General features: G+C 37.8%; 1 protein-coding gene across 1 annotated transcript; it reads right to left on the bottom strand.

Annotated features, from left to right (window-relative positions):
• Window positions 1-2,540: 2,540 nt before the first annotated feature.
• On the bottom strand, window positions 2,541-17,160 carry LOC141301325 (mucin-2-like). Its single transcript, XM_073831572.1, has 30 exons — window positions 17,067-17,160; window positions 16,908-16,979; window positions 16,804-16,812; window positions 16,383-16,659; window positions 16,181-16,295; window positions 15,594-15,684; window positions 13,529-13,656; window positions 13,131-13,350; window positions 12,466-12,591; window positions 12,186-12,300; window positions 11,892-12,030; window positions 11,666-11,779; window positions 11,465-11,531; window positions 11,222-11,359; window positions 10,965-11,129; window positions 10,773-10,867; window positions 10,563-10,689; window positions 9,223-9,478; window positions 9,057-9,109; window positions 8,685-8,785; window positions 6,433-6,584; window positions 6,155-6,293; window positions 5,892-5,996; window positions 5,541-5,720; window positions 5,100-5,345; window positions 4,191-4,347; window positions 3,901-4,029; window positions 3,586-3,660; window positions 2,744-3,246; window positions 2,541-2,627 (listed from the first exon to the last, which is right to left on the bottom strand). Exons 1-30 carry the CDS (start codon window positions 17,158-17,160, stop codon window positions 2,541-2,543), a joined length of 4,275 nt encoding a protein of 1,424 aa, XP_073687673.1.
• Window positions 17,161-17,740: the final 580 nt, after the last annotated feature.

Genomic DNA, 17,740 nt, shown 5'->3' with positions numbered 1-17,740 from the left:
TGGTTGTAAATGTTGAAGGTGTTGTTTCAGTAGTTGTAGATGGTATTTCTGGTGATACATCTGGCATAGGAGTAGTTGTTACTGTTGAAGTAGGTGTTGTGCCAGTAGGTGTACTAGTTGTAGATAGTATTTCTGTTGAATTAGATGGCATAAAAGTACTTGGAGTAGTGGTGGTTGTAAATGTTGAAGGTGTTGTTTCAGTAGTTGTAGATGGTATTTCTGTTGATACATCTGGCATTGGAGTAGTTGTTACTGTTGAAGTAGGTGTTGTGCCAGTAGGTGTACTAGTTGTAGATAGTATTGCTGTTGAATTAGATGGCATAAAAGTACTTGGAGTAGTGGTGGTTGTAAATGTTGAAGGTGTTGTTTCAGTAGTTGTAGATGGTATTTCTGTTGATACATCTGGCATTGGAGTAGTTGTTACTGTTGAAGTAGGTGTTGTGCCAGTAGGTGTACTAGATAGTATTTCTGTTGAATCAGATGGCATATAAGTACGTGGAGTAGTGGTGGTTGTAAATGTTGAAGGTGTTGTTTCAGTAGTTGTAGATGGTATTTCTGTTGATACATCTGGCATAGGAGTAGTTGTTACTGTTGAAGTAGGTGTTGTGCCAGTAGGTGTACTAGTTGTAGATAGTATTTCTGTTGAATCAGATGGCATAAAAGTACGTGGAGTAGTGGTGGTTGTAAATGTTGAAGGTGTTGTTTCAGTAGTTGTAGATGGCATTTCTGTTGATACGTCTGGCATAGGAGTAGTTGTTACTGTTGAAGTAGGTGTACTAGTTGTAGATAGTATTTCTGTTGAATTAGATGGCATAAAAGTACTTGGAGTAGTGGTGGTTGTAAATGTTGAAGGTGTTGTTTCAGTAGTTGTAGATGGTATTTCTGGTGATACATCTGGCATAGGAGTAGTTGTTACTGTTGAAGTAGGTGTTGTGCCAGTAGGTGTACTAGTTGTAGATAGTATTTCTGTTGAATCAGATGGCATATAAGTACGTGGAGTAGTGGTGGTTGTAAATGTTGAAGGTGTTGTTTCAGTAGTTGTAGATGGTATTTCTGTTGATACATCTGGCATAGGAGTAGTTGTTACTGTTGAAGTAGGTGTTGTGCCAGTAGGTGTACTAGTTGTAGATAGTATTTCTGTTGAATTAGATGGCATAAAAGTACTTGGAGTAGTGGTGGTTGTAAATGTTGAAGGTGTTGTTTCAGTAGTTGTAGATGGTATTTCTGTTGATACATCTGGCATTGGAGTAGTTGTTACTGTTGAAGTAGGTGTTGTGCCAGTAGGTGTACTAGATAGTATTTCTGTTGAATCAGATGGCATATAAGTACGTGGAGTAGTGGTGGTTGTAAATGTTGAAGGTGTTGTTTCAGTAGTTGTAGATGGTATTTCTGTTGATACATCTGGCATAGGAGTAGTTGTTACTGTTGAAGTAGGTGTTGTGCCAGTAGGTGTACTAGTTGTAGATAGTATTTCTGTTGAATTAGATGGCATAAAAGTACTTGGAGTAGTGGTGGTTGTAAATGTTGAAGGTGTTGTTTCAGTAGTTGTAGATGGTATTTCTGTTGATACATCTGGCATTGGAGTAGTTGTTACTGTTGAAGTAGGTGTTGTGCCAGTAGGTGTACTAGATAGTATTTCTGTTGAATCAGATGGCATATAAGTACGTGGAGTAGTGGTGGTTGTAAATGTTGAAGGTGTTGTTTCAGTAGTTGTAGATGGTATTTCTGTTGATACATCTGGCATAGGAGTAGTTGTTACTGTTGAAGTAGGTGTTGTGCCAGTAGGTGTACTAGTTGTAGATAGTATTTCTGTTGAATTAGATGGCATAAAAGTACTTGGAGTAGTGGTGGTTGTAAATGTTGAAGGTGTTGTTTCAGTAGTTGTAGATGGTATTTCTGTTGATACATCTGGCATTGGAGTAGTTGTTACTGTTGAAGTAGGTGTTGTGCCTGTAGGTGTACTAGATAGTATTTCTGTTGAATCAGATGGCATATAAGTACGTGGAGTAGTGGTGGTTGTAAATGTTGAAGGTGTTGTTTCAGTAGTTGTAGATGGTATTTCTGTTGATACATCTGGCATAGGAGTAGTTGTTACTGTTGAAGTAGGTGTTGTGCCAGTAGGTGTACTAGATAGTATTTCTGTTAAATCAGATGGCATATAAGTACGTGGAGTAGTGGTGGTTGTAAATGTTGAAGGTGTTGTTTCAGTAGTTGTAGATGGTATTTCTGTTGATACATCTGGCATTGGAGTAGTTGTTACTGTTGAAGTAGGTGTTGTGCCAGTAGGTGTACTAGATAGTATTTCTGTTGAATCAGATGGCATATAAGTACGTGGAGTAGTGGTGGTTGTAAATGTTGAAGGTGTTGTTTCAGTAGTTGAAGATGGTATTTCTGTTGATACATCTGGCATAGGAGTAGTTGTTACTGTTGAAGTAGGTGTTGTGCCAGTAGGTGTACTAGTTGTAGATAGTATTTCTGTTGAATTAGATGGCATAAAAGTACTTGGAGTAGTGGTGGTTGTAAATGTTGAAGGTGTTGTTTCAGTAGTTGTAGATGGTATTTCTGTTGATACATCTGGCATTGGAGTAGTTGTTACTGTTGAAGTAGGTGTTGTGCCAGTAGGTGTACTAGTTGTAGATAGTATTGCTGTTGAATTAGATGGCATAAAAGTACTTGGAGTAGTGGTGGTTGTAAATGTTGAAGGTGTTGTTTCAGTAGTTGTAGATGGTATTTCTGTTGATACATCTGGCATAGGAGTAGTTGTTACTGTTGAAGTAGGTGTTGTGCCAGTAGGTGTACTAGTTGTAGATAGTATTTCTGTTGAATTAGATGGCATATAAGTATTTGGAGTAGTGGTGGTTGTAAATGTTGAAGGTGTTGTTTCAGTAATTTTACTAGTTGTAGATGGTATTTCTGTTGATACAGGTGGCATAGGAGTAGTTGTAGTAGTGGAGGTGATTGTAGTTGTTGAAGGTGGTGTTGTGCCAGTACTTGTACCAGTTATAGATGGTGTTTCTGTTGACATTGGTAGAGTAGGCGTAGTAGTAGTGGAGGTGGTAGGAAATGTTAAAGGTGTTATACCAGTGCTTGTACTAGTTTTAGTTGGCTGGGTTGTAGTTATGCAGGGTTTCTGTGTTGTGATTACAGTGGCATTTATGCATACTGCATAATAGCACATTCCCATGTCATCCTGAATGTTGTAAATGGTGTTGTTGTGGGCATATTGTTTGCCACCGTAGTTACAGCACCCTGTAATTTGCAAAACATTATATTTTTTAATTATTGTGAGTGTTAAAATACATAAGGAAACTATTTGTTAGGATTTAACCTATGATGTTTAGTGTTTAACCACACTTACCAGGTGTTTGAAAACACTGTATATTTCCATGTTCATTACAGATGCTGTCAAAGGAATGTCATAAATTAGATAATTTGAATAAGAGTAACAGGTGGAAGAACCACCCACAGATATTGATGCTTATTATGCTTTGTAAGGGCTACATGGTCCATACCACTCATGACAGGACTTATCAGTTGGTATTTTATCTTCAGGCTTGTACTCGATTCCATTGACATAGCATGTTTTATTACACTCCTTCACACAGACCTGACTTGGCTCATCAAAAATAGGTTTGTCCTTTGGACATTTTGGATAACATCCTGCACACACACACACACACACACACACACACACACACACACACACACACACACACACACACACACACACACACACACACACACACACAATAAATTGGCAGTTTTATGAACATTTCTAAGTGGCCCAGTAACTATGGCACCTAAACTCAGCAATCATTAAAGAATGCTTAGCACTACTGTACATTTAAGTCCAAGAAACATCCAGTGTGTACTACGGATACTCAGTCTTTGGAAACTCACCTTCCAGGTTGGGTAAATTGTTATTGCAGATACCAAGAGGGTTGCGACAGGTTTTGTAGCAAGGTATACCACAAGGATTGTAATGCCATGTGCATCCTTCTGGTTTATTGTAGTAGTCACAGTACACAGCTAATAGGGGAATATGGACATACGTACATGAAATTACATGAGTAAATTAAATACAGTTCAACCACAGTAAAAGCGCAATGGCTGAAGATTCTAATTCAGCATGAAAATTCACATTTGGGTATTACAGATTTAGGATGTGCACAAGAATTAAAGATGCTTACGGCAGATATCAGGTGTTCTCCAGTCCACACAAACGCCTGATCTATTGCAGGCTTGAGCATAAGCTGCAACAGCTGTACAGAAGCACTCACAGTCTCCACCTGTGTCACATGCACACGAGTCCCTCACACAGTTCTCATAATATGGGTTTGGATCCACCTGTGGGAACATGCATTTACATCCTGTATGCTGAATTCCTGTTTTTGTACAAGTGTTTTTACGACGCACCATCAATCGGCCATATTGGCAGCACTGAACGTAAACAATGCAACTGAACTGAACAAAACTTGCATATTTTGATAATAATTGCAGCTGAAAAGGGTCAATTATTGTCATGTTTTGAGCTGTATTAATCAGTCTGCCAGCAAAAAACATTTGGAGTACTACAGACCAAAAGTTGCAAAAAGTTATAATGAATCAAGGAGAAGAGTGCAAAAAACTGTCTGAGGAACAAAAGGCATTTGCGGTTGGCCAATTTAAACATGGATTTCCAGGGCAAAAATCTTGACAACATTCATGTTTGTTCTTATAATTTCCAGTCAAGGAGGGTAAAATATTAAGCTAAAATCCTAATTAATACTACTTGTACGTATCTTTACCAACTATTAACTTTAGTTTGTCAAAATATTGCGCCCTTTCCTGCTTACTAAGTCCTTCTCTATATGATATACATGTATCTATATGATTTATCATGTAGCAGTTTCCACACTTTTTTTTCCTATGGTTAAGACAGCATAAATTTGCAGAACAGCGTATTCAGTAGTACATTTACCGTGCAACCTATGCTGTTGTTTACATTCCGAGCATCACCAGTATGGCCATGCATTCTGGTAACTGAACAAATCGTGACGCAAATGCAGACCCTCTATTGGCAACTTCATTTATTGATTTAAAATGCTTTCAAACTGTACCTTGTTATGGCAATGTTTGAATGCAGATTCACTGTCTTTTATGATGCTGCATTGTAGTTTTGCCCATGGCTCTCGTTCAAGGTTCTTAGAGCATGGGTCAAAGTCTAATTCAGCATCAGGACAGGTGCCTAACACTTTCCAGCTGTCGGCAAACTCCTTCACATCTGTGGTTTGCAAACTGCCTTGAGTAGTGAAATCATCCTTTCCATTCCCATTGAAATTTCCACATAGTCCCCAAACGTTTCCCTGTGAAAATATAAAGATCACTAAAAGATAAAAGCCTACTTCAGCGATCTGATGTGTTTTTAAAAGAGCATAATAGGACCCCTTTAAGAACTTTTCTTATTAATATTAATCATTTTATTAAAAACCTTAAAAATTTCCAAAATTATGATATGCAACAGTGAAATTAATTCCAGATTGTGCCTTAAGTCATCTCACCATGTGTTTAGGTTGCAGAATGATGCTGACGGTTGTTTTGCGGTCCCATAAAACTGTCAGTCCAATCTCAGCATCAATGACAATGTACATCCCAATGTTTGTCTTGTTGTAATTGATCAGTGGGCCACTTTCAGTATCAAAGGCTGTTACAGTCCCACGATAAAGCTCTAGCTTAGTCCTCTGTAAGAGTTTGTAAGAGAAATTAATAATAATGATTATTTCAGTAATAAAATTATTTCAGAATGAATTTATGATAATGTTGAAGAGATACTAAAGACATCCTTTATTTCAACAGTGAATGCAAGAATTCAAGTTTGTTCATTCAGGGACCATATAGAGACCCCGTCTTACCCCCAAAAGGATGATAACAGCCTTTGCGCATGTCGTCCCCGTTGTTCCACAAGGAATATTCTCAGTGATTACATGAAAAATTCCAGTCTTATTTCCACATTTGTCCTTAAAAACAATAGGATGCAAAACATACATTATTCCACTGAATAAAGTGGCTTATTAGTAATCAAAAAACAATAAGTATTACACTAAATGCTGATGAGCCGTGTGTCGCACAGCCACAGTACAATGTCCAGACAATAAAAGTACTTGTCTGGTGGTACCTGAGCAGCTATATAACTGCACTCTCCCCTAAAGCCGAATCTCTGCTGGTCAAAAGTTTTATAATGCCCGCTTCCGTATATTGTGCAGATGCCTGGACAGATATTTTCTGTGCATGTCCATGTTCCCTGTTGACAAGTGCTGTAACAAAGTAATACAGAAACTGAACGTGAATCTGAAACATGAATAAAAAGTAAAAAGTCTAGAATTATGGCCTAGTATTCAATGTAAATTTACAAAAAGTGTGTATTAGCCGTGGAAAAGCCTGTAGCTTACATACCAGCTATTGCAGTCTACAGTTATCTCAGTTCCTGGTGCATAAAACTGTCCATTGTGAGCACATGGACAGTCATAATGTTTAACACAGTTTCCTCTGCCATCATCCAGTAGACCTGCAGGACACTGGCAGCCAGATTCACAGTCCTGTGAGAACTGTGGGTATGGGTAGAAGAGAAAGATCAGATACAGCAGAGCAGAAGAGAGAAAAAAAGAAAAAACAACTCACAGATCTAGGGGAGAAAATAGCACACCAATAAGGTTAACTAGCACTTTCCACAAATTTTATACAATCATGTAATATGAGGTTCTACCCTTTTGAGTTGCAAAACCAATATTTGAGACATGTCGAAGTTTAAAATCATGTGATTTTTTAATTCTAGGAAAACATAATTCTAAAAAAAAGGCTTGTTTTTACACTGTAGTGGATATCACTGAGAATGTGTTTACTGTATGTTCTTTACAGTAGTTTTGAAAGAGGAAAACAATGCATTCCTAGTTTTAACTTATTACTTATTTTTCAAACATTCAGCTTATAGCATTTGGTTTTCAACCGCTAGAAATGAGTAATATTGTAAAATGGGTAAAATCTGTAAATGGAGCCTCACTGAGGTACTGAATGATGTAGGGAATGATGTAAAATTATCGAAGGAAAGTTTATTAAGAACTAGAATCTAGATATTTAGAATAGATATCTTTAATACTTCTTGAGCTATATGCATGCAAACTTTGGATACCAAGCAGTATCATATTTTTCCAAAGTAGTTTTTGGTTTGTTGACTACTGAAAATGTCTACATTTGAAGAATTTTCTCCTGAAGCCATATTGAGATTCCAGTATCTCTGGAACTGAACCACCTAGGGCCTTAAAAATGGAGATATCAAAAGGAAAGTTTGTTAAGACCCAATATCTAAAATTTCATTAAGATATCTTTACTACTTTTTAAGTTATAGGCACGCAAACTTTGGAAAAAGATTATTTATGGCACTCAGGCGGTATGTTTAATGCAGTTCTTTTGACAGAAGCAAAAGAGGCACATCTCTAGTTTTAACATTATTGGTTCTTCAGACAATCCTCTTTATATAATAAAAAGTGATGCACATTTGGTTTTTGACCACTGAAAATATCTACATTTTAACAATTTACTCCTGAAGCCATACAGTATTGAGATTCCAGTATCTCTGTAAATGAACCACGTAGGGCCTTAACGATGAAGATATCAAAACGAAAGTTTGTTAAGACCCAATATTTAAAATGTCATTAGGTTATCTTTAATACTTCCTGAGTTACAGGCATGCAACTTCGGAGAAAACAACTTAAAAAGTGCTGTTTTATCATTTATGAATGGTAACCGTTGACACATAATCCAACAAAGATTGCTAAAGTCAACAGCTTTTACTAAAAGATCTACTAATCTCTGAGTAACATTATGATACTGCCACCTTTCTGAAGTAATTTTTACCCTCTGTAATCTGGCTCTGAATCTTGAAAATTGCCATTTTGACCTCCCTCTCCATATTACTGGATTACTCAGTAATTATTCATCTAAGGGGCCGTTCACATGTCGCGCCTAAAAACGCGTGGAAAACGCTAGGCGCGCCGCTTTCTTCCTTATCAACAAAGCGCTCGGGCGCTTGCGCTCCGGAAGCGTCTGCCGTTTCTAAGCAACCATCAGCTGTGCTCTAGCTCCAAGCCTATGCGTCTCCATGCATTGTTTCTTCTATTAGCGTCAAAATAATGGGGGCTTGACAAATCATAAAGTTCAAGAAATCCCTGGACCACAATGATGAGCTGCTCCTCCATGTTTCTGCTGAGGTTTCAATGTAACGGAAAAACGTGAGGAAGCTGATTGGTTAGTTCATGTCACATGACCTGCGGTGCGCTTGCGACATTCTGAAAAGTTGAGATGTTTTTAAATCGATGCGGCGCGGACGCGCCTGGAAAAAACGAGTGCGTCGCGTCGCTTCCAATATGCGCGCGCAAGCCGCGCGTCTCCATTTGAAATAACGAACTTGCGCGCGCAAAAGACGCTTCATGTGAACGGCCCCTAATACATCTATCTTTCTTCAGAAAAAAATATTAGAAAAATCCAAAATTTGAGCCAGGGAAATTTTTGAAATGTGGTTGATTTGACATGAAATGACCCTTTTAAACTTTATCATTGCCAGGTGAAAAGCAGTTCCACTCTTGAAGGCATTAGCAGGACAAAGGGTTTGAAGGAGATATGAGAAAAGAGAGACTGGAAACTGGACTTACACAATCAACTTCCTTCTGCATACAAGTCTGTGCACACAATAATCCATGTTCATCTGGACGTGCTGTACTGCAGTTAAAAAAAACCTTTGAAGGAGGACACTCTGCAAAAGATACCAGACAATGCAAAAGACTCACAGGAAAGACCATAACCATATTTGGAAACTTAAGAAACTAAGTTTATTTCACCGTGCAAACATCTGACAGAATAATCCATTCTGTGTAACTATAATTATGGTTACCTAATTTTAAGGAATATTCTGGGTTCAATACAAGTTAAGCTCAATCAACATCATTTTTTATTTCCACACATTACTTTAACCTGTTAAAAGTTCTGGGTGAAAAGAGAGGTATCCCAAAGTATTTTTTTCTTACCCACAACTGGGGGTTTCCTGGACAGACAGTGGAATGTTCCATTCACGCAAACACTGGGGAGAAAATATTACATTGTCTTACGTTTAAGATAAAAATTTGGAAAATGTGTATTTCAACATTTTTAAATCTTTACAACTACTGCATAAAACTAATACCATCCACGTACCAGTGTTCGTCCTTAATGTTGACAGATGTGCCAGGTTGGACTGTCATTCCATTGTTGAAGCATGGACATTTTTCCATAGGTACACACAGTCCATTCTCATCCTGGTAGAGTCCATCTGGACATGCGCATCCGTCAACAGGCACAAAGTCATCTCTGCAGCTTTGGCGCTCAGAGGCCAGAGACAGACAGGTAGGTTGGCCGCTCTGCAGCTGATATGAGTAGCTCTGCGAGGCTGGGCAATTCTCTGTATATTTCTCTGTAGGGATCAGTTTGAAAGTGATAGCGTCTTAAAGAGGCATGTTGCACTCTACAACCCTGCTGAAAAAAACAGCATATGCTGGTTAGGTATGTTTTGGTGCTGGGGTGCTGGAATGCTGGTTTTAGCTGGTTTATGCTGGTCCTTTGCTGGCTAATGCTGGACCTTTGCTGGTTAATGCTGGTCCTTAGCTGGTTTATGCTGGTAATGTTGCTGGTCAGGGACCAGCATAAATCAGCAAAGGACCAGCATAAACCAGCTAAAACCGGCATCCCATCACCAAAACATACCAAACCAGCATATGCTGTTTTTTTCAGCAGGGAAAACCAAAACAGCTGAGCTCTTTCAAATATTTTACCATTGAATATACATAAAGGATAGTCATTATAGAAGGTTCAAACACTCACTGATGCTTCAGAAGGCAACACAACGCATTGAGAGCTGGGGGTGAAAACTTTTTGAATTTGAAAATCAGGGTAAATTTAAGTTATTTTGTCTTCTGGGAAACATGTAAGTATCTTCTGTAACTTCTAAAGGGCAGTACTAAATGAACAAAATATGATATTTAGGCAAAATGGGAAAAATGTACAAATCTTCATTCTGTTCAAAAGTATTCACCCCCGGCTCTTAATGCATCACGTTTCCTTCTGAAGTGTCAGTGAGCGTTTGAACCGTACTGTAATAGTTGCATATGAGTCCCTCAGTTGTCCTCAGTGTGAAAAGATGGATCTCAAAATCATACAGTCATTGCTGGAAAGGGTTTAAATACACAAAAAATCTGAAAAACCAAAGAATTTGTGGGACCTTAAAAGATTTTTCTGAAGAACACCAGGCAGTTTAACTGTTCAGGACAAACAAGAGACTCATGAGCTAACTATTATTTTCTTTTGTGGACTATATGTAAATATCTTTTATGTGATATATCTTTTTCAGGTCAGTACTAAATAAAAAATAGCATGCATTTTGTATGATCCCTCTTATCGTGGTAAAATAATTAACATTTCGCAGATTCTACAAGGTGTATGTAAACTTTTGACTTCAACTGTATCTGACTAACAAAAGACAATTTTTTCAGCCATCTTACTGCACACAATTTCTCGCCAGCCTTGGAGGATTATGTTTTTAGCCGCACAGGCCCGGGCGTACGAGGAGAACACCGCACACAGACAGTCCTCGCTCTTCTCACAGGTGCAGACGGAATATTTACATCTCTGAAAGCACATGTACATGTTGTGTTACTGCCTATTGTGAAAAGTAGGGTAATGTTTATTACAGTTCAAAAAATTTATCATACTTTGTAGTAGCTGTCTGGATTAACACTAGCGTGACATTGGGCAAAAAGGCTCTCCTTCTTCTTCATCTTGGAACACCAGTGCTCAGCGAAGTGTTCTAAAGGCATCGTAACATATAGCGTTACAAGCACATGAATATGCTAAACAATATGTACAAACAGATATTTTGCCTTTTGTGCAAACACGTCTCTCACCGCTGTCACTGCTGTAGGAACAGGGGTCGTCCATTCTTTCAGTATGGTCGAGGCAGTTGGACTGGGCCTTCCAGGCGTTTGCGAAGGTAACCGCTGTACCCTCCACCACTCCCTGAGGGGTCTTCAGATCATCTGACACCACTTTGTTAAAATTTCCGCAAAGACCTGCACAAACCAATGACATATCACTGGTCATTGTGATCTATTCACTACTTAATTCAGATTCTAGACATTTTTTGTTTTTTAAAAGTTCTCACCACTAGTCTTGTTCTGGAAGCTTTGGTCCACGGTGATGTACACCTGCATAAGAGGCACCAGCTGTACCTGCACCTGCAGCCCAAAGGTGGTCTGAAGAATGATGTGAAACGATGATGGCATGAACACCGTGAAGTCAGCTGAAAGAGAAAGAGTTAAAGAGTTTGAAAAATGCTTAACAAAAATATTGGCCTTCACAAACAAGTTTCAACGTAGAAAAAGAAAAATACTGAGCTCCTCTTTACCTGTCATGTAAGGAAGTGAAACTATTGCATTGTGTTGTACTGTCCCGTCAGCTTTAATCACTAGACGCTAATGGAGAAAGATAAAGTGTTACTGTGTGTACATATGCTAAGCAGTTTATTAACGGTTTGTTAACTAATATTACTACACTGCAAGCAAGAAAAAAGCTAATAGTTAAGATTTTTGTGAGGGAATGTACTCACATGGTTTTTGTCATTGTTAAACAGCACTTCTATAGATTTCAAGCAGGTGTCAGTATTACGGGTAACACAAGGAACAATCCGACCCAGTATGATGAACTTTGCCTCCTCATTGTACTACAGAAACACAAATGGAGTTTGTTCTGTAAATGTCATGACATAAGTGAATACAAATAAAAAATGTCTTAGCAATTAAATAAGGTGTGGTTATTAACGAGAACTGGCTTACTTTTGAGAGCACATAGTTGCAGTCTCCATGGAAAGTGAATTCTTTCCCGTCAAAGGTGGTGAAGTGAGATCCTTCCTCTACTGCGCACAGGCCAGGACCGGGAATACTCGTACAGATCCAGTTTCCCTCCTTACATACACTGAATTACAAAAAACGATTACAAACAGACATGCTAAACAACAAGGTTCAGGAATACAGATACAACATAGCAATGTAACAGTGTGGTTTACAGCATGTGCTTTTTTGCAATTAAAGACGTGTAAAAGGAGAACAGAGTGAAATATGTTTTATTACCATTCCTCGTTATGTGTGAGAAGAACCTCTCCTGGGCTGTAGACGCGGTCATGTTTGCACCGACACTTTTCCACTGGGATGCAGCCCATGTTTGAGATTTCATCAAACACAGTTCCTATAACAGTTCAAACACAGTTCCTAAACAGTTGGCTTTTTAGTTGTCTTAGTGATTGTACTATAAATCCTAATTTATTCTGTACGTGGTTGTTAAACAAATCAACCAAATTTAATACAATTCTGTACATAGAATGATATTAAATATTAGAAATTAGTAACTGACCTGGTGGGCAAAAGCAGCCATCGATGGTGTGTTGCTCACAGAGTGTGTTTGTATCTTTGTGTGAGCATGTGTCTATACAGGGGGAGCCACTTTCAGAATGTACCATATTGTAGGGGCACAACACAGCTGCATGACAATACAAGACATAAAGAGGTTTTACAATAGCTAATAATGAATAATTCAAAGAACAAGGAATAAAAGCTTGTGACGTCCACCAGAGCTGAAAATCTAACTTATTTTGCCTTAAAAATAAGAAAAATGTACACATCTTCATTCTGTTCAAAGTGTTCACCCCCTGGCTCTTAATGCATGAACCTTCTGTAATAGTTGCATATAAGTCCCTCAGATGTCCTCAGTGTGAAAAGATGGATCTCAAAATCACACAGTCATTGTTGGAAAGCGTTCAAATACACAAAAAAATGCTGAAAAACCAAAGAATTTGTGGGACCTGAAGTACTTTTCTGAACAATAGCAGATATTTTAAATGTTAAGGACAAACAAGGGGACTCATGAATAACTATCACTAAACAAAAAAACACAGCTCTATATAATTGAGGTAACAACACAATGTTAAGAATCAAGCGTGTGTAAACTTTTGAACAGGGTCATTTTTAAAAATTCAACTATTTTTTTTCTCTTGTGTAAACATCTTTTATGTGAAATACCGCAGAAGTCAGCTCTTCTCCAGGTTGGCGGAGTTCCCCCAGCGTGTGAACACTGACGTGAATATTCAGACAAAGTCGCACAAAGTGTGGAGTTGTCTGTGTCTTCAGGTTGACACAAGCACATGTCTTTCATACAGGCTTTGATATACGGCTCAGGGTCCAAAATCGTGATACAGGCGAACCAGTCTTCCTCTTTCAAAAGGTTTTCACAATCTGCCCGCTGTAGTGAAACAGGCATAGTGTATTTTTAACCTTTATTCTCAGAGATCCACATTAAATATCAATATTGTAATTCTGTTGTTTTAGTAAGCCAGTTTGATCTGGATGAAATTGTATTTGGAAGAAATTCCACCTAAATCTACAGTATGAAACACATACAAATAGCTTTTGCGACTTACATGTTTTTCAGACTGGTCTGCCAAATTTTGCTTATCATCTTCTTCAGAAGGATTTTTGCAATCAACCAATGGGTTAGGAACTCTGTGCTTGTTCCCAAACTCAATGTAGCCGACCTGTCGTTCATATCCTAGATCTTTATTGAATAAGATAAGACATAGATTTAGTGAAGATACTTGATCTTCTTTGACTGGAGATCTATGAAATAGCAATAGCAATACACAAGGGAAAAAATGTGTTGTTTATAATTAAAGGCACAATATGTATGTTTTCTCCGCTAAAGGGCACATATTAAAAACAAACAAAGAAACAAAGGCGTAATGTAGAATCATGGGATTTGCCGTCTTCATCCACACAGCTTGGGGAGAAATTATGTTTATGATGAGCTATTGTATTCAACATTTATTAACATCACTTGCTATGAAGCAGGGTGAGGCTCAAAGCTGTGGAAGCAGAATAAGGCTGCTGGAGTGATTGCTTATGAGCGCGACAAACTGCTCGACAAATGGCATCTTTGGTGTTTCCATGTTTTCTAAAAAATAAAACCAGAAATCAAGGGTGTATGACATCATTGGCAGGCGACACAATGACAATGGATGGGCCACTAGTTATTAGGGGTTCAAGGACTAATTGCTAAAACCCTATTGTAATTGTGAGATTGGCCAAGGATCAGCATTCTCCATATAAAACTGACCGGGCAGACCAACGCGTAAGTCGGAGAAACGTAAAAGTTAAAGGGATAGTAGTACTTCCAACGTCTACACTGTCAACAAGGCTCACCCCCAATTGGCCTGATGGTGGCGCTACAGCGATCAAAAGTACAAAATCGCTCACAACTCCTTAAGCATTCGTCACAGGCTCAAGTGTCTCATGTCATTGAAATCCTTGGCTCACGTCAGACAAAATGTACGCCTTGGATTTGTCCATCACCTGGTGATATTTTTGGGTATTTTGCAAATTTTTGAAAAACCTACTTTTGTCAACTGTTTCTCAGTTCTCCCTCGATCAGAACCAAACCAGTGCAGAAAGATTCTCTGGACAGTAAATATCAACAATAACTGCTATAACCTTTAAAAGGAATGAGATATCTTTGCCAAACTCGCAACGCGTATGTAAGCAAGTCTGAGGTAACGTGAAAAAAGTCACAGAGCTTGACCACTTGGTGGTGCTTTAAGAGGGAAAGAACATAAAAAAAGCTATAACTATGTAACCATTTGTTCTATCGACATGAAAATCAGTATGCATGGTCTTGTTCAAAATTCCCGCAATGCCTATAAATAAGTTTGTGTATCTCAAAAAACATGGCCTTTGAACAACTATTAGACCAGATTAACGGAGGTTGCTTCAAGAGCGTAAACGATTGTATATTGCGCAGTTTTTCCACACATACGCACAATATTCATCTCCTCATTTCGAAATAACTTTGCCTCTAGAACCTTTGCCATCAATCAAATCGTTTGTTAAATGATTGAGAAAATGTAGAAAACCTGCTTTTGCGAATTAGTTCTAGGTTTTTCGTCCTATCTAGAAAACAACACTGAAGTGCAATTCTCTAGACTCTCTATAATTATCAAACAAATTGAAATTTACCCTTTGGCAAGCTATAACAGAGTCGTTTAGAAAAGAGGCCTATCCAAATATAACCTAAAACCTATAAAGCCTAAAAGCCTAAATCAAAACTTGGTGAACAAATGCGATTCGTGATTCTAAATAAGCATGCAAAGTTTTAGGGAGATCGGGCTCTATAAGTCATAATAAGTCATAAACAATAATAAAAAAAATATTTCTATGGTACATTACCTGGATTTGCCAAAAATGTTTGTTTAAATCATTGGTTTAGTTGGTAACAGGATTGCTAAATAATATGAAATGTATTTTTTCGTATCTGTTGAAATGCCTTAAAGCGCTTAAACCCGATGCTTGCAGCTATATTTAAAATAGCTATTTCTCTGGATTTAAACATTCTTCAAAACAATTGGGATATTTTAATTAAACAAATCTTACATATTGTGCCTTTAAGAAATAATGACAAAATTAGGCAGAAATCAGTCAATTAAAGCAGCTCACCTGATTGAATGAACTCATTATAAACTGGAACCCCGTTGTAATCGCCACACAATCCACAGGTGCGATTTGAATATTTGGAGTCCAGCTCCACCTAAAACAACATCACAGGGAAAAAAACTTTTCAATGACAACAGCATCATTGCATCAAGATATCAGTTAATCTTGATATTATTTCTTATTAAAGAAATTTTCATTTGAGCTGGTCCTTAGTTGGTCCTGAGCTGGTTATGAGCTTGTTTAAGCTGGTCATTTGCTGATCCTAAGCAACTAGCTCCTGCTCATAACCAACTAAGAACCTGCTTAAACCAGTTCAAACCAGCTGCCATGCTTCAGTACATACCTTACCAGCATATGCTGTTTTTTTCAACACGGAAGGAGTTATATTAGTATTTGCTTCCAGTGCCTGCACACCTTATCATTTTTTCCATCGCAAGTTATGAATTAAATATCTATAGTTATATTTAACTAGTTTACACCAAATTCTGTATTTATAAATATTGGATTAACATTATTAATTTTGGTGTGGGATAACTGATAGAACAAACTGATTTGTATTCAGAAAGTGACAGACAGGCTCACAGACTCACCAGGACTGCATCCTCTTTATTCCACATGACAGTGATGCCCATTTTGGAATGGACCCTGATGTAAATTGTGCTCTCTTCTACAAGGATTCCTGCGACATGCACTGGCAGCGATTTACTAAATAAAAGAAAAGACTCAAATTAAAACCAGATTGCGTTTTTATCTATTTTGTGTTTGCTTAACCTCAGTTCCCCAGAATCGTACTTTTCTCCGTTGACCGTGATCTGGTTTGCGGTGATTTCGATGGTAATGTCATTAATGGTAACCAAGACTCTGGTGATCTTTGGACTACTGGAGTTTTCTGTTCTCTTCACGTGAACTGAGAACTGGTGAATGAGGCTTTGGCATTCGGATACCAGGTTATACTCGCATGTGCCTGGGAACTGATAAAAGTCCCCATCGAATGTCTTGAAGTGGAAGTTTCCCCACATGCTACAGATGCTGTTGACATGGTTGCTGGAACGAACTGGAACAAAATAGCCTAAAAGAGATTGCAAAAACTTACTTCAGTGTTTACCCTTAGTATGTATCAAGCATGGTTTTGCTTGATACATTTAAACTGTTATCCTTTGAGATGTTTTGTGAAGTTTACATATAACCTCACATATATATAAACTTACCTTACCTTCCATACCTTAAAAGGATAAAATCCTGTCACACTTTAGAGTTGCTTTGTGAATCAATGTGATTGGCACATTTCATAATCCTAAAACACAAATGCATAATTACCTAATGTTGGAGTTGGAGTTGTCCACATAAAGTCAGCAGGGTCTCTCGTAACTCCGTAATCCTCCATAAAGCCTTTAAACAAAGAAAGACATATACAGTCATTTTGTATAGCTAATATTGCGAGCATTTCTTGCAGTAAATAATCTTTTTTTTTCTAACCTGCTTGTATCGACTGCAGCCCCACCAGTAGGGCAACCCATCTCAGCATCCACATCTGGGACATCCTCACAATCTCCATGGAGGCAACAACCATCCTCAAGAGCTAATGTGAGTGGTTTGCTCAAAACTTGTCTTTTTATAGTAAAATGTAGTTTTCTTTGGAAGGATGTAATTTGTTATCACAAGGATGGGCTCAACATATGCATCACCATTAGAATCGTAAAAAATATTTACAATTATATAGGTGTTTAAGACTAAACATGGTTTATGCAAATCTTGGTGGTGAGAAACACTTTGTCACAGAAAAAAAACACATTTAAACTAACAAAATGCAAACTAAACAAGGAAGTGAGTCTTGACAGTGGGGAGGCAACTATTTTCTAGAGAAATTGCACAGTATAATGCAAAGTTAAACTAATATCTACTTAGCTAATTGTTGTTCTGGGTTAGCAGGATACATTTATTTGCATTTGTTGTACCACTATTTATTATCAAAGCATTATCATTTAAGATAATATTTTGTCTGTTTTTGCTTTACCAAAGAATATAGTTCAGAACAAAGACTTAACTTGACAAAAGTTCAACTTTAAATAAGTTCTTCTACCAAATGTAAAAAAGCAGCCTGAACAAAGATTTGTTTTAGCAGGAGTCAGTTTGTTATATTGCGTAAATTG

The sequence above is a fragment of the Garra rufa genome, chromosome 25 (assembly GCF_049309525.1).
Source record: "Garra rufa chromosome 25, GarRuf1.0, whole genome shotgun sequence".
In the NCBI taxonomy this organism is placed as follows: domain Eukaryota; kingdom Metazoa; phylum Chordata; class Actinopteri; order Cypriniformes; family Cyprinidae; genus Garra; species Garra rufa.
Note: the sequence above shows the minus strand (reverse complement) of the source record. Positions and strands in the feature narration are given on the sequence as shown.